The 18,149-nt window shown below is 54.6% G+C and overlaps 1 protein-coding gene across 4 annotated transcripts in view; it reads right to left on the minus strand.

Moving 5' to 3' along the window:
• Positions 1 to 18,149, minus strand: part of FRMPD3 (FERM and PDZ domain containing 3) — a 52,783-nt gene that overhangs the window by 4,299 nt on the left and 30,335 nt on the right. For all 4 annotated transcript variants that reach the window (XM_061356744.1, XM_061356742.1, XM_061356743.1 and 1 more), the window contains 8 exons: positions 17,883 to 18,014; positions 17,299 to 17,418; positions 17,034 to 17,170; positions 16,164 to 16,287; positions 15,442 to 15,531; positions 14,649 to 14,828; positions 4,625 to 4,769; positions 174 to 995 (listed from right to left, as the gene is read on the minus strand). In XM_061356744.1, the coding sequence (XP_061212728.1) occupies positions 174 to 995; positions 4,625 to 4,769; positions 14,649 to 14,828; positions 15,442 to 15,531; positions 16,164 to 16,287; positions 17,034 to 17,170; positions 17,299 to 17,418; positions 17,883 to 18,014 (1,750 nt within the window). The remainder of the gene's footprint in view (positions 1 to 173; positions 996 to 4,624; positions 4,770 to 14,648; positions 14,829 to 15,441; positions 15,532 to 16,163; positions 16,288 to 17,033; positions 17,171 to 17,298; positions 17,419 to 17,882; positions 18,015 to 18,149) is intronic.

The following is an 18,149-nucleotide window of genomic DNA, read 5'->3' on the forward strand; positions in this document are numbered from 1 at the left end:
AGTGGGATGAGCAGCAGTTCAGCTGCCCCTGCTACAGCCTGTTGCCACAACTTGGATTTACTAGAACCTGCTCCACAATCACATACAGGATGAGAGAAGGAGATTAAAGGGAAGGATATACCAAAGGAAAGAAAGGCTACAAGGAAGAAAAGAAGTCATAGCCATCGGAATACCTGCTGTCTGCTGTGGAGGGGGATGCGGACAATCCTCTGAAGCAGCCAAGGCTTCCAGTGCTTGCAGGGTGGACACCAGGGCATCATCCAGCTCTTGGGCATGGTCTCGGACCGTCCGTGGTTGCACGTTGTCTATCAGTGTGACAGGGATCTCATCATAGAGGATGCCACAGAGGTGCCGGCCCTGCTCCTGGCTCTGGGCAGCAGCGCGGCGCTTGGGATCATCCTCATCGGAGCTGTTGTCTCGGAAGCCGGGAGGAGGTGCAGCGATGGCGGGGAGCAGGGATGTGGTCTCATCTTCTTCCTCGTCATTCCCAGGAGGGGGAAGAGACATCAAGTCCACCATGTTATCCCGGGTGCTGCCGGGCTTGCCCCCCTTGCATGAGGCCAGCCGGCTCTTGAGTTTGGCTTGGCAGGACTCGCAGTAGAAGTGCGGGGCGTCGCTGCGCAGGTGGGTGTCTATGGTGTGTGCCCTGGCCCTGCCTGTGTGCCTGTCTGCATCAAGGCCATCCGGGTCGTACTCCTTGGCTGTCCCATTGTAGCCTTGGCCAGAGCTTTTGGAAGTGGGGTCGGATTTGGTCCTGGGGCGGGTTTCCTCAAAAAATATCAGGTTTTCATTGATGTCCGTCCCGCTCTCTCTCTCCTTCCTCTGCTCTCGCATGTGCAGGTAGCAGAAGCTGATGAGCTCCGAGTCGGAAGCCCTGGCTGGTGGAGCCCCGGCTGCTCCGGTGCCGGGGACAGAGCCAGCCACCAACCCGCTCTCTTTCTTTCCCGTGTGCCCCGGGGCGGCAGGCCGGTGGAAGTTGTGTGCGTTGATGTAATCTAAACCAAAACCACAACGGGCACGTTAGCAGCAGCGCCCAGGAGAAGGGGAAACAGCATGGGGAAGCTCCTGCTCGCCCTGGAGAAGCGTCCGTGTGCGCTCTGCCCTCCAGCCCTCAGCTTGGTGAGCAGCTGGGAGATGCAAAGAAAGAAATCTCCTGCACGTGCAGGTTGGAAGGGCCCTTTAAAGGCCATCTGCTCCAACCCCCCTGCAATGAGCAGGGACACCTTCTACTAGACCAGGTTCCTCAGAGCCCCATCTAACCTGACTGTAAATGTTTCCAGTGATGGGGCATCTACAACCTCTCTAGGCAACCTGTGCCAGTGTTTTACCACCCTCATCATAAAACATTTCTTCCTTGTATCAATCTGAATCTACCCTTTTCTGGTTTAAAACCATGACCTCTTGTCCCATGCTATAGGCTCTCCTAAAAACTCTGTCCCCATCTTTCGTATAAGCCTTCTTTAAGTATTGAAAGACCACAAGGTCTCCCCAGAGCCTTCTCTTTGCTAGGCTAAAGCCCCCACCTCTCAGCCTGTCCTCCTAGGAGATGTGTTCCATCCCTCTCATCGTTTTCATGGCCCTCTTCTGGACTCACTCCAACGGGTCCATGTCCTTCCTGTACTGAGGACTCCCGAGCTGGATGCAGTACTCAAAGGGGGAGTTTCACCAGAGCAGAGTAGAAAGGGAGAATCCCCTCCCTCAACCTGCACACTTCTTTTTATGCAGCCCAGGACATGGTTAGGTTTCTGGCCTGCAAGCACACATTCCCAGCTCATGTCCAGCTTTTCATCCCCCAGCATCATGCCCTCCGCTCCTGCTGTAAGCATTGCCCTACAACAACCTCCCTTGTGTAAGGCTGAAATACTGTCTGAACTTGTGGCCAGTGGTCCAGCCTCAGGGGGAGCATCTGTCTGCATTACAGGTTGGATTGCGCAGCTGTGCTGGGAATGGCTGCCAGGGGCATGCGGGCTCCATCTTACCAAGTATAGATTAAATCAAATAAATCCCAATTAAATTCATTAGCTGAACAAATTGGAGAGTGTCTCCCCAGATACGTTCGTGTTATACTGTTCATCACCTGTGATGCTAAAATTGCAGACAAAACAACATCTATTCTCATTTATGGGCACTCTGGTCCTCAGGAAGGACAGCTCTGTGTGTGAACACAAGGCTGCAGCAGCTGGGGATGCATGCTCAGCGCATGGACCGAAGCAAAGGCTTTCCCAAAGCAGCCTCGCTGGGTGCCCGTGCTGAGCCAGGCCCTGTGCTGGATGGGGCCAAAACCCTAAAACCCATAATCCAGCTGCTGGGAGAGAAGGTCCTGATGAAGAAATGAGAGAGCAGCCAAGGGCATGGAGCTGCTTGGCTGATGATGGCTGCTGCTTAGAGTGGGGAGAAGAAGGGGCAGAAGCGAATTGCCTGCATAGCTCCAGCACAGCACAACCCTTCCCATGGAAGGCAAGGATCTAGCATCCAGCTCCACAGGGAAATGTGGAGAATGGGATGTAACTGAGAGCATCCGAACAGAGCATGCATTTCTAGAAACATCTGCAGTTCAGCAGGAGCTTTCAATGGGCCTCAGGGAAAATGGATGTGCTCCTATTCTAGGCACAAAGCACGGGCCAGGGCTTGCTTTTACATCTAAGATACTGGCACAGCCTGCCTGCAGCCTGGAAAGTCAACGCCTGGACTAACTTGATTCATCCCAGTGGGGCTTCCTTATCATTCCCGCAGAGATGTGCTAATGGCCCTGCTGCCTGTGATCTGCCTCTCTCCTGACACCTCAGCCTGCAGCAGTAGTGAGACATGAGCTGTGAGCAGAGTTGGCTTTCCCATCACACACTGAATTCACTCCTGAAGGATGCCTGAGGGGCTGGGCTGAGGGTACTGGGTCTGCAGAGAAACTGTTCCCCTCCAGTGGTTAGAGGGGTTTTCATTGCACCCCTGCAGGCAGACCAGGCCATCCAGAGAGGGGCTGGCTCTTTGGTGTGATGGATCCATTGCTCCTTCTCTGTCCAACCCACACCATGACTTCCCCTCACACGCACTCCAGCCCTCTGAAGAGTGATACTGGTTTCTTGAGCCTGTCAAGAAAAGGTTGAGATCTACTTCCCCTTTTGGCACAGGTTTGGACTGTACTCATGAAGCACAGTCTCCCTGAGGAAAAATCCTGGCTGTTACCATTGTTGCTAGAGTGTGGAAAATACCACCTGCATATGCTGAGACATCCCCTGCGTGACCAATAACTGTGGGCCCTGCCAGACTCCCTCTGAGCCCTTGGGGATGCTCTGGGATGCTCTCCATTTCCTCCTGCATTCCTCTAACTCCCAACAGCCACATGTCCCTGTAGTCTGCCTCAGGGTGGCACAACCCACAAAAGGACTACCCTGATGGCAGCCACTTCAGTTGGAAACATCCTCCCCTCATAGCAAGATGTGACTAAATGTGTTCCTGTAGGACCCGTGGCGGAGAGCGCGGTGACCGCCGTCAAGAAGAGGCATAGGTGAAGAGCCAAAAGGAAACCATGCACATATACTTACACCAACAGCACCAGCCACGTCTTTCCCTGGTGTTGCCGCAGATGCTTTCTCGATGCCTCTTGTGCGCGTGTCCTCCCACATGGGCTAAGTCCGTGGCTGGGTGCAGACCTCAGAAGCACCGAGTCCTTTCCCCAGGTCCCTGCTAGCTCTTGGCACTCCTCCCACCTCGCACCTCGAGGAGGCAGTTTTAACACTGTGCCACCTAAACTGAAGGCTTGTCACAGCTCTCCGGAGCTGCAGTGTCACTCAGCAGGTTTGAGGATAGAGCTGGCTGGGTTGGTGCTTTGCCCATCTCCAGCCATTGATCCTGCGTATTTGATATTTCCCTATACAAAACACATTCAGTGTGAACACCTGCGTGGAGCACCAGCACATAGCTGATGGTTGGCTCTTGTTTGACATCGCTCTGGAGGGTCACTGATCATTTTGAGGGTGACTCACACCTGCAGTCCACCCTCAAGGAAGAGCACAGTGGTGTTTGATGGGACAGAGCCTGTCTGTAGCTGTTCTGGTCTCCTGCAGTGCCCTGATGCTCCCTGCATCAGGCTGGGCACCTGAAAAGCTGCGACACCAAAGATCCCTTCCTGATTTAGGACATCAGCAGAGCTGCCTGAGCAGCCCAGACCTGACTAATGAAGGCATCAGTGTCCAAAGGCAGCAGGAGAGCAGTCCCTGGCTAAGTGCATACACTCATATTGGTCTCCAGAGCTAGGATGCTGGCCAAGGAGCTGCATCCCTGCAGCAACACACAGGCTGTTCTGCGAGGACCCAGCACTTAGCTGGCAGCAATTACAGGTCTTTACAAATGGCATCTCCTGGATCTGCTGTAGGAGCTGCCAGAGCAACACTTACAGTGAGTGTTTAGGGACCAAGCTGACACCACAAGTCAGAGCTTACCCAAAATGAGGACCTGTCTCCCTGCTCCTTGTTTTCTGGTTAAAAGTGTTCTGCAGGGAATGGAGGCAGAGGGGAGATGCCAGAGAAACCTTTCTCCTTTCTGATGCTGCGGAGCCCTGGGCGGAGGGAGGAGGAGGAAGGGGAGGCAGGGGAAGGGGCTCGCACAGAAAGCAGAGGCTGAAACGTACCTGCCTTGATAATCTGAGGAGGGGGGGGCTGGCTGGGGGCCCTGGAGAATATCAGCTTCTTGGAGTCCACCAGGAGACGGCAGTAGCCTGCGATCAGGCAGGCAAAGTTGGTGGCTTCAGGCCATTCCATCAGCAGCACGAGTGGCTGGAAGGCAAGAGAGGTGAAGGCATGAGGGACATGCTGACACAGGACCAGTGCTCCCAAGGGGCTGCGCTGCAGCCCTGCATTGGTGCAACTGGTAAGCTGGCTGGCACTTTGAGTACCCCCACTGGAGGGATGCATGTCCTTGCCCCAGCTCACCCAACAAATCACTGTGCACAAGAAAGTGGCTCACTGCAGCTCTCATTCCTGCTCACTGACTCCCCTAAGGATAATGACAGTCGGAGCCTCACAGGGCACAGGCTGTGCCTCCAGGGCCCCCATGCAACTGGCTCCTGCTCATTTGTCTGCATGTCAATGTTATAAGCAAGCACCAGGTTAACCATCAGGCCCTAGGGAGCTCAGGGCGTCTGTGCAGTCTCCAGCTGCCAGAAGCCCTGTTTCATTGCAGGCGCCACATCACCCTCCCGTAAACGAAGACATCTGCTTCCAGCAAGATGCAGAAGGGGCAAAACCCCATGAGAGGCTCCCCCAGCCACCACTCTGAGCATGTGGATCTTATTTAAACCTAACCCTTCAGAAAATGAAATCTGTGCTTAGGAGCAGATGGTGTCTTCTCTTTTAGGAGAGTATTTATTCGCACGCTAAAAAAGGTCTTTGCTTTAAAGAGAAAACCAGACACGATCTGTGTGCCACATATAACCTCACTGCACAATCTAGCCGCAGGCATTGCAGCTCCCAACTCCTGGCTTGTCCCAAGGAGAGGGTTAGCAGGCCTGGGGAAGCTGTGGGGTGGGATCTGCTCTTACCCTCCTGGTGAGGTCCAGCACAGCTCAGTCAAGTGGTCCATGCTCAGTCTGAGTCCCCAGCACTGCTCAAGGTGGATCCACACGATGGAAAAACACTTGGCAGTGCCTTGAGTAAAGTTATTGCAGCTCTAGACCTTGTCTGCCCCTTGCACAAAGCACCCTGACTTTAAAGGAGCTTTGAACACAGGTACAGGGCTTATCTGAGGCAAGCGGGGATGTTTCGCTACTGCTGTTGCTCAGGCTGCCTGTGCTGCTGTGCTCCATCTCTTGCTCACTGTCAGCCCTCCAGGACTCAGAACTTGTTTACCACATCCAGGGCAAACCAAGCCTGTTTTAAGAACCATTTAAGCCTACACAGTGTGAGAAGCATTAAAGCTTTTTTGGTGTTCTTGTTTTATAACCACAGCTGGTTTCTGGTACCCATTGGCCAGTTCTGTGTTCTGCTTCACACTTGCTTTCTTAGGCCACTAAGTCAACTCTGGCAAAGGAAGACCTGGCACATCACACAATAAACATGAGCCATGCTGGGGGCTGTTTCCTCCTAGGGCCAAGGTAAAGAAGTTCCCACCTTGGCTGCTGTGCAGGAGGAGAAAGGAGAAGAAATAACCCAACTTGGAAAGGAAATAACCCAAGAAGCAAGCATGGTTCACTGAGAGGCCCTGCCCCTGCCTGCCCAACGAGGCTCCTTCTGCACCATGGAAAATGATGCAGAGAGATGATGAGATGACACAGATCGAAGGGAAAGTATCAGGATAGAAAGAAGAGATTCTCCACATAGCTCAGAGGAGGCGGGCATGCAGTGGTGAAGGGGGGGGTAACGCCTCTCAGGCCAGCTCCAGTCTTGACATAAGTGGTGAAATGGAAGCATGTGTTCCAGTTCTGCTGTGTGAAGCATCCTTAGAACAAGTGCCTTCTACACAGGGCTGACCACTCTTGAGTGGTTTTTTTAACCTGTCTTTTGAATAGAGACGTTTGTACATTTTCCCCTATCTGTTGTGCAGCAGTGAAGGCTTGAATGCTAGCAACAAGAAAGGAAGCGAACACTGAGGACAGGGAGGCAATGGGCAATGAGATTAAGGAGAGGCCAAGGTGGTTTAGAATTCCCTTTCAAAAGGAAAACCAGCAGGGGTAAATTCCATCACACGCGAGTCACACGCCACATACTCAGCTCTTAGGGATGCTGAGGCGGAATGGCACCGAGCCATGGACCTTCATGACTGCTCTGTCAGTGCCCACTATTCAGCCCTTGTTTCCTACCTGGACACCAGCACCTGTGAGACCCAGCCCTATGTCCACCTCTGCTTCAGGATGCTCCCACCCACCCAGAGATGGGACTGTGGGTTCTTACTGGCAAGAAGCAGCCCCAGGATCAGTCCTCCTGATGGGAGACATGACTGAGACACAGCCATCCAAACTGGTGTTTCCTGCCTACAGATAGAACACACGCAACGCACCAAGATGCCACAAGCTCCCTGCCAGGTCTCTGAGCAATCCCAGCCTCCAGACTGGCTTCCAGCAGGGGTCAGTTGTAGTGCTCTGCTCTGAAAAAGAGGAACCTTAAACTGATTAACACTGCATCTTAGCGAGGGGTCTTAGAAATGATTACTCACATCCTGGCAAGGAGGCGGCGTGACAGTCCCTCTCTAATTGTCAGGCGCTCAAATATTGTTATTAGGGATTAAATCACTTCAGATGCAGCCTGAAGTCATCCACCTGTGTGGCTGCCAGCATTCCAGTGAGCTTCCCATGGCCCGGGAGCCCACGCTGCGGGGGCTCCGTGTCCTGCTGGTGGATACTGGCTGTTGAAAATGGCACTGAATGCAAGCAAAGCCGCTGCGGTTGGGCTGTGCATCCATCCCTGCAGGCTTCAGTGGCTTCCCTGATGCTCTCTAACAGAGGTCTGGCTGTAACCCCTTCCCCCATGGGGTTACAAGGCTGAACCTCTCTTCCACCCACCCAGGTAGCCCTGCCAAGCTTGCAGCATCTCACCTGCCTCCGAGACTCCCACCCTGCTGCCACATCGCCCTCAAAGTGGCCAACAGATCTGGGAGTGATTTATGGGGTCAAGAGGCAACACAAGCGCAGCAGCCCCATTTCCTCGGGAAATCAGGCCACAGGGAGGAGGTGTGAGGGGTGGCAGCTAAGGGAGGTGTTATTTTTAGACATCAGCAGTCTTGGTCACCCTGTTTCTTGCAGGCGAGGCAGATTTGATCTCATGGAGACAGGCGAGCTGAGCAAACATCGACTCTCAACAGTTGCATGAAGTATTTCCAGCTGATGTTGCTAAGGGTTTATGGTGAATTCAGGGCAGCTTTGCTCTAAGTGACAACAACACAGGACTGGAGCCTGCGGTTTGGGTTTCCTTGTGATACCCATGTCTTGGGGTGGCAGCACTCTGCAAGGAGCAGTGAGGGCTGTTGCCTGGGGTCAGTATTGGCTTGGTCCCCAATGGGCTGGGGCTCACACAACATCCCAGCCTCCCCCTGCCATGTCTTTATCTCACAGCCCAACCTCAGCCAGAGCTGACAAAAAGGCACCAACCTGAAAGCGTGAATCTTCATTGGTTTTCTAAACTCAGTGATGCGATAGAGCAGAGAGACTTCTGCAGGCAGCGGGAAGGCAGGGATGGATGCAGCAGGAGCAAGACCAGTGTCCTTCTTCCATAAGCTGCTCCCTGCCCTGTCAGCATCGAGTTTCTGGGAAGTGGCCAGAGTACCTCTTCCCAGCTGTTAATCAGGAGATGGTGTTAATAGCCAACTGGGACAAGCTATTAATGAGGATAACCCCATCATGCACTCACTGATGGTGTGTGTCTCATGCCAACCGGACCATCCTCTTCCTCCTCCTGACCGGCATGTTCTCACTGTGACAGCAGTGGGGCTCATACCTAAGCAGCCCCTAGAGCTCTGCTTTCCTGGGGTGCCAGAGCAGGAATGCCTGTCTGATTTTGGTCAGGGCAGCAGCACCTTGAGGATGAAAGCTGGTTTTACACAGAAGCAAATGTACGGGGATAATCCTACTTTCAATGCCTCTTCCAAACATCAGATTCCCAGCAAGATGCACATGTAAAGGTTCATCTCTGACCTATAGTATGCCAACAAGAAGCGTGTTTTAAAATGCTCTTCCTACATCTAAACCTGTAACACCAGCCTGAAACTACTGATGCTTTGGTCTTGCAGTCATACTGCTCTGCTGGGGTTTCTAGTCCTAATGAGAACAGGACTGAAAACTTTTCACTTAAAGTTTCCTGCTTGGCAACCAGTCTCTCTGGAAAGTAAATCACATACATTTATACTGGGTATGAGAGATGAGTTTTCCATTAGCTTATTAAGGATATAGTGCTTTTTTCTATTATGCCCTGCCTTTAAATCAAAACTCAATGTCCTTCTGGAGGATATTCTCTTACTCAAAGGTGCAGGTTTCAGAGAAGAATGTCTGGAGGAAGTTTTATGGCCAGGGTTAGGCTAGAGGATCTTAACAGTCCTCATATTTAAATTAATTTATGACCCAATCTATGCATGCTATAACCCTTAAGCTTATATGCGTTTCCTTTTAATCTCCCCACTTTATCATGTACTTTGGGCCATACCCTGCTTCCTTTAGTGCAGTGCAGTAGAAGAGTGGGAGACGAATCTACATAATTTATGTTCCCTGGTTTACTTGTGGTGCACTGCCAAGTTTATATTTAATAATATATGCATCCAGGTCTAACAAGACAGCAGTCGATTCTTCACTTGTATGTTGACCTTTCGTTCCATCCCTTAAGCACTATTAACTCAGCTCTATCAATACCAGGCTGTTTGTGATTAGGACCATTATTTCCCATTTGCTGATCAATAAACCTCCTGCCTTGGTTAGCAGCAGCCCTTTGGGTTTCTGCAGCAGCATCTCCTTAGGGGCTGAGCAGCTGCTGCCTCCGTGGGGTGATACCCTCCTTGTTCCCTGCATGGTCCCGTCACAGAGGATGGAGAGACTGCAGGGTTGTAGGTGCCTCTTCCCATCTACTGCCATGGTGCTGCTGTGTCCACCCTACACCTTTCCATCTTGCTGCACCCTGGCCAGACTTTCATCGCCCCCCCTGGTTATTCAAAGGGTTTGTGCTCTTCCTTGTGGGATTTCCAGTGACCAGAGCCTGCTGGCACTTTTGGCATCCTCCATGCTCCTCAGTTGTTGGAGCAATTCTCAGGACCTCCAGGGCTGCAGCACCACCAGCCTGTGCTCACACCCTCAGAGCTGGATGCCTGTTTTAAATGAACAAATAAACATTGGCTTTGCAGGCTTGGAAACTTACCCTCTCCACATGTTGTCTGACCAGCTCCTATGCTGGGTGCCACGGGCAGCGCCGGGCTGGCACACACACTGGTACGTGCTTTGCTTTACATCCCAATAGAAAGGCTCTGTGAGAGGGAACCGCATCCGCCCCTCCCAGCCCACGTACTGAGCCAAAGGAAGCCTTAATCCTCTGGGCCATGACATGACAGTGTTTCAGAATGACTTACTGCAAATAAAGATTAATGCAGCTTAGGGAACCGGAGCCTTTAGGCCCATCATCACTCCAAAGCTTCACACTCTCAGTGAGGGGAGAAATCTGATGGGCTTTAGCTGTCGCTTGCATGAGTAACACTGGCCTCACCTGCCCTTGTGCCCTGATGGGGCTCCCCACCACTGTCAGACTACACTTTGGCATGGGTGGCCGATGGGCAGGGCTCAGCTCCTGCCACAGGGAGAGGAGAAGGCTGCACCCCATGCACAGCAGCCTGTTGTTTCCACGGCAGGCTGGATGCCCCTGGAACACCAGCATCAACAGACAGCTTCCAGGCACAGCAGCAGCCAGGGACCTTTCTGAGTTAATTTTCCCTTTGTTTTCCTCTGATCCAGGCTGACGTGCCGCTGGCTGCAGCCCCTGCTGGGAGACAGGGGGTCAATTACCCCCATGCCTGGGATTGAATTGCACTTGGCAAGCCCAGCGCGGGGACCAGGCGCAGCGTGGGACAGTGCCTCTGTGCAACTGCAGGCACTTGTCCAGGCGCGGGCGATCCGGCTGCGTTCCCTGCTCATTCCCATTCGGAAGGCTTCGGCAGCTTGCCTGCCAGTGTCAAGATGTTAATGATGAAAAGCCCGCTGGTGTGTGGCTGTGTGAATCAAAGTGCTCCGTTTGAAAAGGCACTTCAGTAAGAATAAAACCTTTGCTGCACAGCCAGGGGTCTGAGCTGCTGGAGCCACCCAGATGGACATCACGAGCTGGCTCTGATGTGCCCATGGAGCTGAGCAGCTCTCCCCATGCCTCCTGCACTGGGGAGCTTGGGGAGGCACAGTGAGCAGCAGCCCCTTCACCCCCTCTGCACCCCATCAGCAATGATGCTGGGCAGGAGATGCTGACACTGCCTTTCCCAGGATGCTGGGAGGTAGAAGAGGACTTCCCAGTCTTGTACTGGGGAGGAAGGGGGATGCACACCTGGAAGCCCGATTCTGAGATGGCACGGGAGCATTGGCTGCTCTCAAATGCTGGTCTCAGCCCTCAGAGGAGGAAGTCCCTGGGAGATGAAAGCCTGTGGGGCCCATAGACCACCCAGACAAGCTGCATTTACGCATAAAGATCACAGGAGACACCGTGTGCCACCACCCTGCCCTGAGTGAATTTATGAGCTCTGAATCAATGCTCAACCACCAGCAAGTCCAGAGTGCAGGAAGCAGAGCAGAGAAGCAACAGCCCCAGCAGAGAGCAGACTTTGCTATGTGGGAATGACCACACGATGCTGCAGAACACCCGCACCACGGCAGCCGCTGGGGAAGCACCATCCCAAGCACGGCTGCCCCATTCCATCTGTGGCTGTTGAGGTGCAACTTGCTCCTCTCATCCCAGCAGCTCCCTGGGACATTGCAGGGAACAAAAATCCTCCTTGGACCAAGCAGCAGAGATCTGAAGGTTTTGGTTCCTCTGCCCTCAGGTTGCACAGCTCCTTTACGAGGGGTCCTGCTGGCATTTGTCCCCCTCCTTTCCACCCTTGCAGTGGCAAAGAGCTAAGGAAAGCAAAGCAGAGGCACCAGCCCCGTGTTTATATCCAAATTGGGCTGTTTTAAATAGAAACCAAAGCCCAGGATGGAAAAGCTCCAACACAAACCAATTGAGCACCCAGTGAACAATTTATAAGACAAACACTGTTTCTTCTCCTCCTGAACTAAATGCAGATGATTTATGGTCTCCTCAAGCCTGCTTGTTACCTGGAAGTGTGCCCCAGCTCCTTCCCAGCAGGTACATCTGGGCTGCGGCCGCAGACCAGCAGCAGATAAGGATGTTTGGGCAGCACTGGCTGGTGTGATCCCAGCTTATGGCTGCTCCATGACCTGACCCCTTTTGTTAACCCTTAGGATCAGCTACGCAGCATCAATGACCCCAGTGCTTAGCAATGCAAAACGGCTTTTCCGCACAAATCCTTTGTCTGTCATTGACCATCTGCCATTTCCACAGTAACCCAGCTGTGACAGGCTGATGCCACGCCACCGACCCAGGCTGGCACCCCTGCATCCCATTACCTATGGAACGGACCAGAGCTGCCCCAACACCAGCATCCAGCAACGCAGCACCAGGCATCACAGTGCAGTGGCCACAGAGGGACCAGATTGAATTGAAACCCAGGGCTTCCATCAGGAGCATGAATAACTGCAGGAGGCACGTTTGTGCTGTGAGGTAATGGATATTTTGCCTGATTTTTCTTAGCCTGCCCCATCCATCGGTGCCCTGCAATAAATGCCTCATTTTGGAACAGTCATTCTGGCTTTAAAACCCAGCCCTTTGGACAATGGTTAAAGGAAGATAGGTAAGAGCCGCCTCTACACTAGCTGGGGGCTGTTGAGCCTGCTGAGATTCCCAGATGGGATGCTGCTCTGCTCCAGGCAAGCAGAGTGGCTCTCAGTGGCTGTAGGCAGCCACTTGGGAGATAAAATGCACATGTGCATGATTATGGGAAGTTGCTCATGAGCTGCCTTTCCCCCAGTAACTGGGATAGAGGGGACACAGGGCAAAGTGTGCTCCTCCAGCAGGGAAAGGGCTGGTGGTGTTAGAATTAATCACAGCCTCGGAGCATGGCTGCGGATCCGTGGGGAAGCCCTGTGGGAATCGCCACCTGATTTACAGCAGATGGATGTCAGCATCACCTCAGCCTGCAGCGTGTCTGCCGCTGCTGTGGTCAGTGTCAGCCACACACCACACTGCACCAGCGACAGCCACTGCCCTCTCCCATGCCACCAAGGGGACGGTGGCACCGGAGGGGCCCGTGCACCCTGCCATGAGCTCAGGGTGCTCCCAGGGCTGAGCAGCGCTGCGTGGAGCAAGGCTGTACTCCCCATGCAGTACTTAGAGGCAGTGAGACAGCCGTGGAGCTACAGTACAGCAGGAACACTGAGCTCCAGTGCTCACAGTGAGCCATGAGCAGTCAAACACAGGGTCGTGAGCAGCCTACTATTAATATCACAACTTATACACACACATCCAAGGGATGTGGGTACCCGGAGGAGCCAAAAGGGTTACTGATGGTTCAGCTGATACCCCTTGGTTATACCTGCTCTGTAAGCATCAAGCAGGAGGCTCCTGCACAACCCAGGCAGCCAGAGAGACCTACCTAAGCTGCAGTGGGGAGGTTGTAAGGTTTTGAAGGGCCAGGCACAGCAGGACAGCAGGACTTCAGCTGGGCAATGAGTGACCTCAGTGGGTGCAGAAGAGGGACTATTACAGGTGTTAGAGTTGACCCAGTACCCACTGACATGCAGCCTGGGTTTTGCCGATGAGGGGACAGTGGAGGCAGGGGGTGAGGATGAGCGCGGCTCTGGCAGAGGTTACTGGGGTGTTCCTGCAGAACTGCTGGAGCAGGCACAGCAGCAAGAAAACAGCCTTGGAGGAACTGGTGGGAGGAAGTGCTAAAAACCCACCAGGAGAGTCCTAAATGAACCCAGTACGATTACATCTGCGAGGCTACGGCTGAGATAGATGGCACAAGGAAAGGGCTGCAGAGAGGACTGAGGCTTAGAGACCTTGCAGGAGATGAGGAAACATAAAAGCAGCCATAAAGCAACTCAGCTTCATCAGTCTCGTGGTGGGAAAAGTGATGAATGCAGGGGCAGCAAACCTGACCTACAGGCAAAGGCTTGCAGGGCTTGTGCAGATGCACCCTGTCTGCTTCAGGGAAGAGCTGGGCACAGGGAGGCAGTGATGCTGAGGATGCCCTGGAGCAGGCACACAGCTTCCTGCCTTCGAGTCTGCCCAAGACATTGACAACCTGAGCAAAGGCCAACGGTGGATCTCCTTCTGCGGGACAAGAAGGCAGTAAAGCTCTTCCTGTACTGCTGACAGTCCTTCTGAGGGGCCTGGGAGCCAGGAGAGACAGAAGAGTGAGGCAGGGTGATGGGGCCTGAGCATGAGGATCGATTACCAGAACCAGCACTGCACCACACAACAGGTAGCAGGGGATGGGAGGATGATTAACACACAGGACCAGGAGGGCACATACATCAGGGAATGGAAGAACTTCTCTATGGGCTGAAGGGGAGCATAACAGAGGCAGCTGGCTTAATGGAGCCAGGGCCACCCAGTGATCATTTCTCACATTCTGAGCCTGACACCCCTGTCCCATCATTTCCAGTTCATTCCATGGTCCTGTGTGGCTTGACAAGCTCCACAAGTGCTGCTGATGCACAAACCCCCACCAGTTCCCCTTGACTACCTGCATCCAGGCATAGCCATGGACTGCTCTTCTCCATCCCTGAGCAGAGGTGAGATGCTGACCTGCCTCCAAAGGGCCCTGCTACTTGCCTGGGCTGTGTAACACCAAGGACCCTGCTCAAACCACTGGGTAAGTATCTGGGTCACAACCAGAAGGCCACCATGCACTGCACACCCCTGGTGTCAGCCCCTGCCTCTGCAGCACATGGAGCCAGGCAGGGGAGATGCCACAGACCACAAGCCCTGTGACCACAATGTGGAAAGGGCTTTGGAGTCCCTAGAGTCTCCAAGCAGATGCTCCAGCATGCACTGGTGTCCTGAACCCCCTCAGAAGCGAGCACCAAGCCCCCAGCCGCAGCCTCCACACCAGCCCCTCTCCCCCATGGTACCCGTGCCTACCTTGGCATCCAGGATGCTCGTCTCCACGCGGGCCACCCCCTGGTTCTCCCTGAAGAGCTGGATCTTGCTGACCTTGCTGAACTCCGACAGCACCGTGGTGAGGTTCGTCTTCAGGTCGATGACGTGGCTGATGCCATGCCGGGGTCCCACCAGCAGCGTGGTGGCTGGCTGCTTCTCGTCCTGGCAGCACAAACACATGGAGAGACAGACGGACAGGGGTGAACCAACGCACCCTGGGGCTGTGCCTGGCCCTGCCCATGGAGCCAAACCAGCTCAGCTGGCTCCCAGGTGGCTGTTACAGAGCAGGAGGTGAAGCTGGTGCTGTGAGTCCCCCATCCCTGAGCCTCTCTGAGGAGCTGGGGAGGGTGTGCAGGATGCCAAGCCTATTTAAATGTAAAGCACGGAACTGAGTGTCCGCATGAAATATTCACGGCTGCCGGTGTCACTACACAGAAGTAGGAGCTTGTTACAAATTTGCCTGATCTGACATTGCCTCTGAGAGAAGGAGGCAGAGGAGGGAGTGAATGCATTTAGAAAAGCAGGAAGACTGAAGCCTTTGACTGAAAACAGGGATCTTTCTTGCTCTGGTCTGCCTGGGAAGGGTGACTCTGCAGCGCTGAAGATGTGACCTCCTGTCTGCAGGGGCTCTGAAGGCTTTGCTGGATGGGCTTGGACCCCAGCAGGGCAGAGCAAGAGACCAAAGGAAGCAATTTCAGTGGGACTCTCCCTTGCCCTGTTTCTTCCCTCCAGGACCAGTGCCAAGCACCTCCCAGCCCATTCTGCATTACCGTACCAGTCCCACTGTGTTGAAGAGGACCCCAGCAAAGGTGGGCAGCTCGTTCAGGATCCGCAGGTACTGCAGCTTCGCCTGGGCCGTGGAGACCTGACAAAAGACATCACCCAGGTGGTCACCATCAACACGAGGGGGGAGAGATGAAAGAGGCACAAACTCAGGAGCCCCTAAGAGTGTGCAGCACGTTGGCATGGGCTGTGCTGCCAGCCGGGGAGCTTGGATGTGGTGGAGGGACCAAGGCATCTCCCCTGGGCAGGAGCTGGGAGGTAACTTAGAGCAGAGGTAGAGCCACAGAGGAGCCCAGATGCTGGATGTAACCCCCCCCCCAGGGGATGTATAATCCCCCTAGAGATGTATTTGGGTTATATAGCTCTCATCAAGGTAGCTTTCATGGCTTCAGGGATGGAGGCAGCGGCTCAACAGCCTCCTCTAGAGCTTTCCAAGCCCAGAAGCAGAGATAACAATAAACACGGGCTTAACAGAGGTGTGCTGCTTTGGCTCCTGGCTGATCCCATTGCACCAATCCTCACTGCGGCCCCCCAAATCCAGATTCAGAAGTGGATTCAGGGGAGAGAGTGGTGCCTGGCTGTCACCCTGCGATTTATCCCCCATCCAACGGGACTTAAGCAGCAATGACAGGAGCCCCCGGGCAGCTGGGGACAATAGGATGCCCTGGGGCACAGGGCACGGTACCACTGCCAAGCCCTGCGGGCTGGACTCACCTTGGTGCCGCCAGGCTGGCTCTGATGGGCTTTGAGCTGCTGCGAGAGGGATTTCCGGAGGCTCTTCTCCTTGATGAGCTGCAGCAGCGAGGGGGGCAGGAAGGGCTCCAGGCCCCACTCCTTCCTGCGGGAGGGAAGTCACCGGCTCAGAGACCCCCAGAGCAGGGATGCTGCCCGAGAGCATCCTTTCGCCATCAGAGGGACCCGCAGCTGCACCAGGACTTGCTCGGTGTCACAGCGGAGCAGTGGCAGTCCCCAGCCTGGGTCCCCAAGGGGATGGGACCCTCAGTTGGTGCCAAAGCCACCAGCACCGGCCCGGGGAACGCAGGCGTGTTCCCACTCACCATCATGGTAAGGGATGCAGGGTGAATCCCTAAACCTCTTTTGGGAGCCACCCCCCCCCCCTTCCTCCCTGTGTACACTGGGCAAGGCCAGCCTGCTCAGACAGACTCCATAGGGATTAAAGACCACTGGGAAGCGCAGGAGAGCTGAGCCACGGCTGCATGGCTTGGTGACGGGCTGTGGTTATGCAGGCAGCGTGCTTTCCCCTTGCCTTGGATGCCAGGCAGAAAATCAGCCTGGGTTCCCATGGAAATGATCCTGGGCTCACAGCAAATATCCTCACCAGCCCCGGTGAGGCTGCTGTGTGAAGATGGATGTCACTGTGGGAGGGTCTTACACAGCCCCATGGTGGGACCAGGGAATGAAGTCACTGCTGACAAGCCTGGGAGCCACTGGTCAGCTCCAGAGGGGCTCCCAGGGCATCACTCGGCACCCCAAAACGTTGCTGGGAGCACCCCAGTTAACAGGGGCTGAGCTGGAGCACAGAGGAGGCTGTGCAGCAGCATGGGGACAGGGAGCAGGACTCACTCCACGTTCTTGAGGGAGACCTTCTGGCTGGGGCGGGTGGCTGAGACAGTGATGTAGATGTGGAGGGCAGCCAGCCCCAGCAGCATCTCTGGTTTGGGGTCTGTGCCGAAGCGCTCTCTGATCACATCGTTGCGGCTCTGCAGGAGGGAGGAGAGGAGGCCTCGGGCATGGGGCCGGAGCACCCATCACCTGAGGGATGCTCCACAGGGCAGATTCACAGGCCATGAGCACCATCAGATCCTGGTTCTAGGGGTGAGTCCCCTACCTGGATGTACAGGTACTCGAATGCTGCAGGATCCCGACGTAGCAGCTCCATTGGGTCCTTGGGGAAGAAGCTCACACGGAAAAGGCATCTCATGCCATGGTAGTGTGTCCTCTGTACAACCTGCGGCAAAGGGGAGCAGTGAGCCCAGGAGCCGTGTACGTTCACATCCTGTTATCCTGGGAGCAGCCCAGCTTTCCTTGGTGTGACAGCTTTGCTAGGGGCTGCAGTGGTTTATGCTACCAAGCATTATGCCACCAACACTTCCAGCATGATCCCCATTTTATCCCTGGTCCCGTGCAGCACCAGCTTCCTGGCTCTCCTGGGCAGGCCAGAGATGTTCCTGAATGCTGTCTGCAGCTGCACAGCTATAGCATAGAGCATCTCCACTGTGCTGTCAGGGTGGGATGGGTTCACCCCTGGTCATCTCCCTCTTTGGCCACCCTCTGCACCCTGAGAAGGCAGGACCACGCCAGAGGCAAGGATAAGCTCCACCACCTCACAGCACAACCCCAGCCAAGCCCCACCTTGGTGGCACAAGAGCCTCTGTGTGCCCACCACCATCCCAGTGACCTTCCTGCACTTACGTGGGCCAGTGGCTGCTTGTCCTGGAGCAGCAGGAACCGGTGGCTCTGCTCCGGGCTGGAATACTCCAGGACGAGGGCAAAGTGCTCGATGTGCCTCAGGGACAGGCGGTCCTGCAATGTCACCATCACGTCCTGCAAACGCCATGGACAGGCTTGGGTGCAAGGCACAGGGTGGGAGCTGGCACCCCACTGACAGCTCCTTCCTCCCTGGCACCGAGGGCCAGTGCATGATGGAGTGCAGAGAGGGGCTGCAGGGTGGTACCCAGC

Source organism: Neopsephotus bourkii, unplaced genomic scaffold (assembly GCF_033783945.1).
Source record: "Neopsephotus bourkii isolate Nb327-2 ecotype Australia unplaced genomic scaffold, CSIRO-AGI_Nbou_v1 NB_867, whole genome shotgun sequence".
Classification (NCBI taxonomy): domain Eukaryota; kingdom Metazoa; phylum Chordata; class Aves; order Psittaciformes; family Psittacidae; genus Neopsephotus; species Neopsephotus bourkii.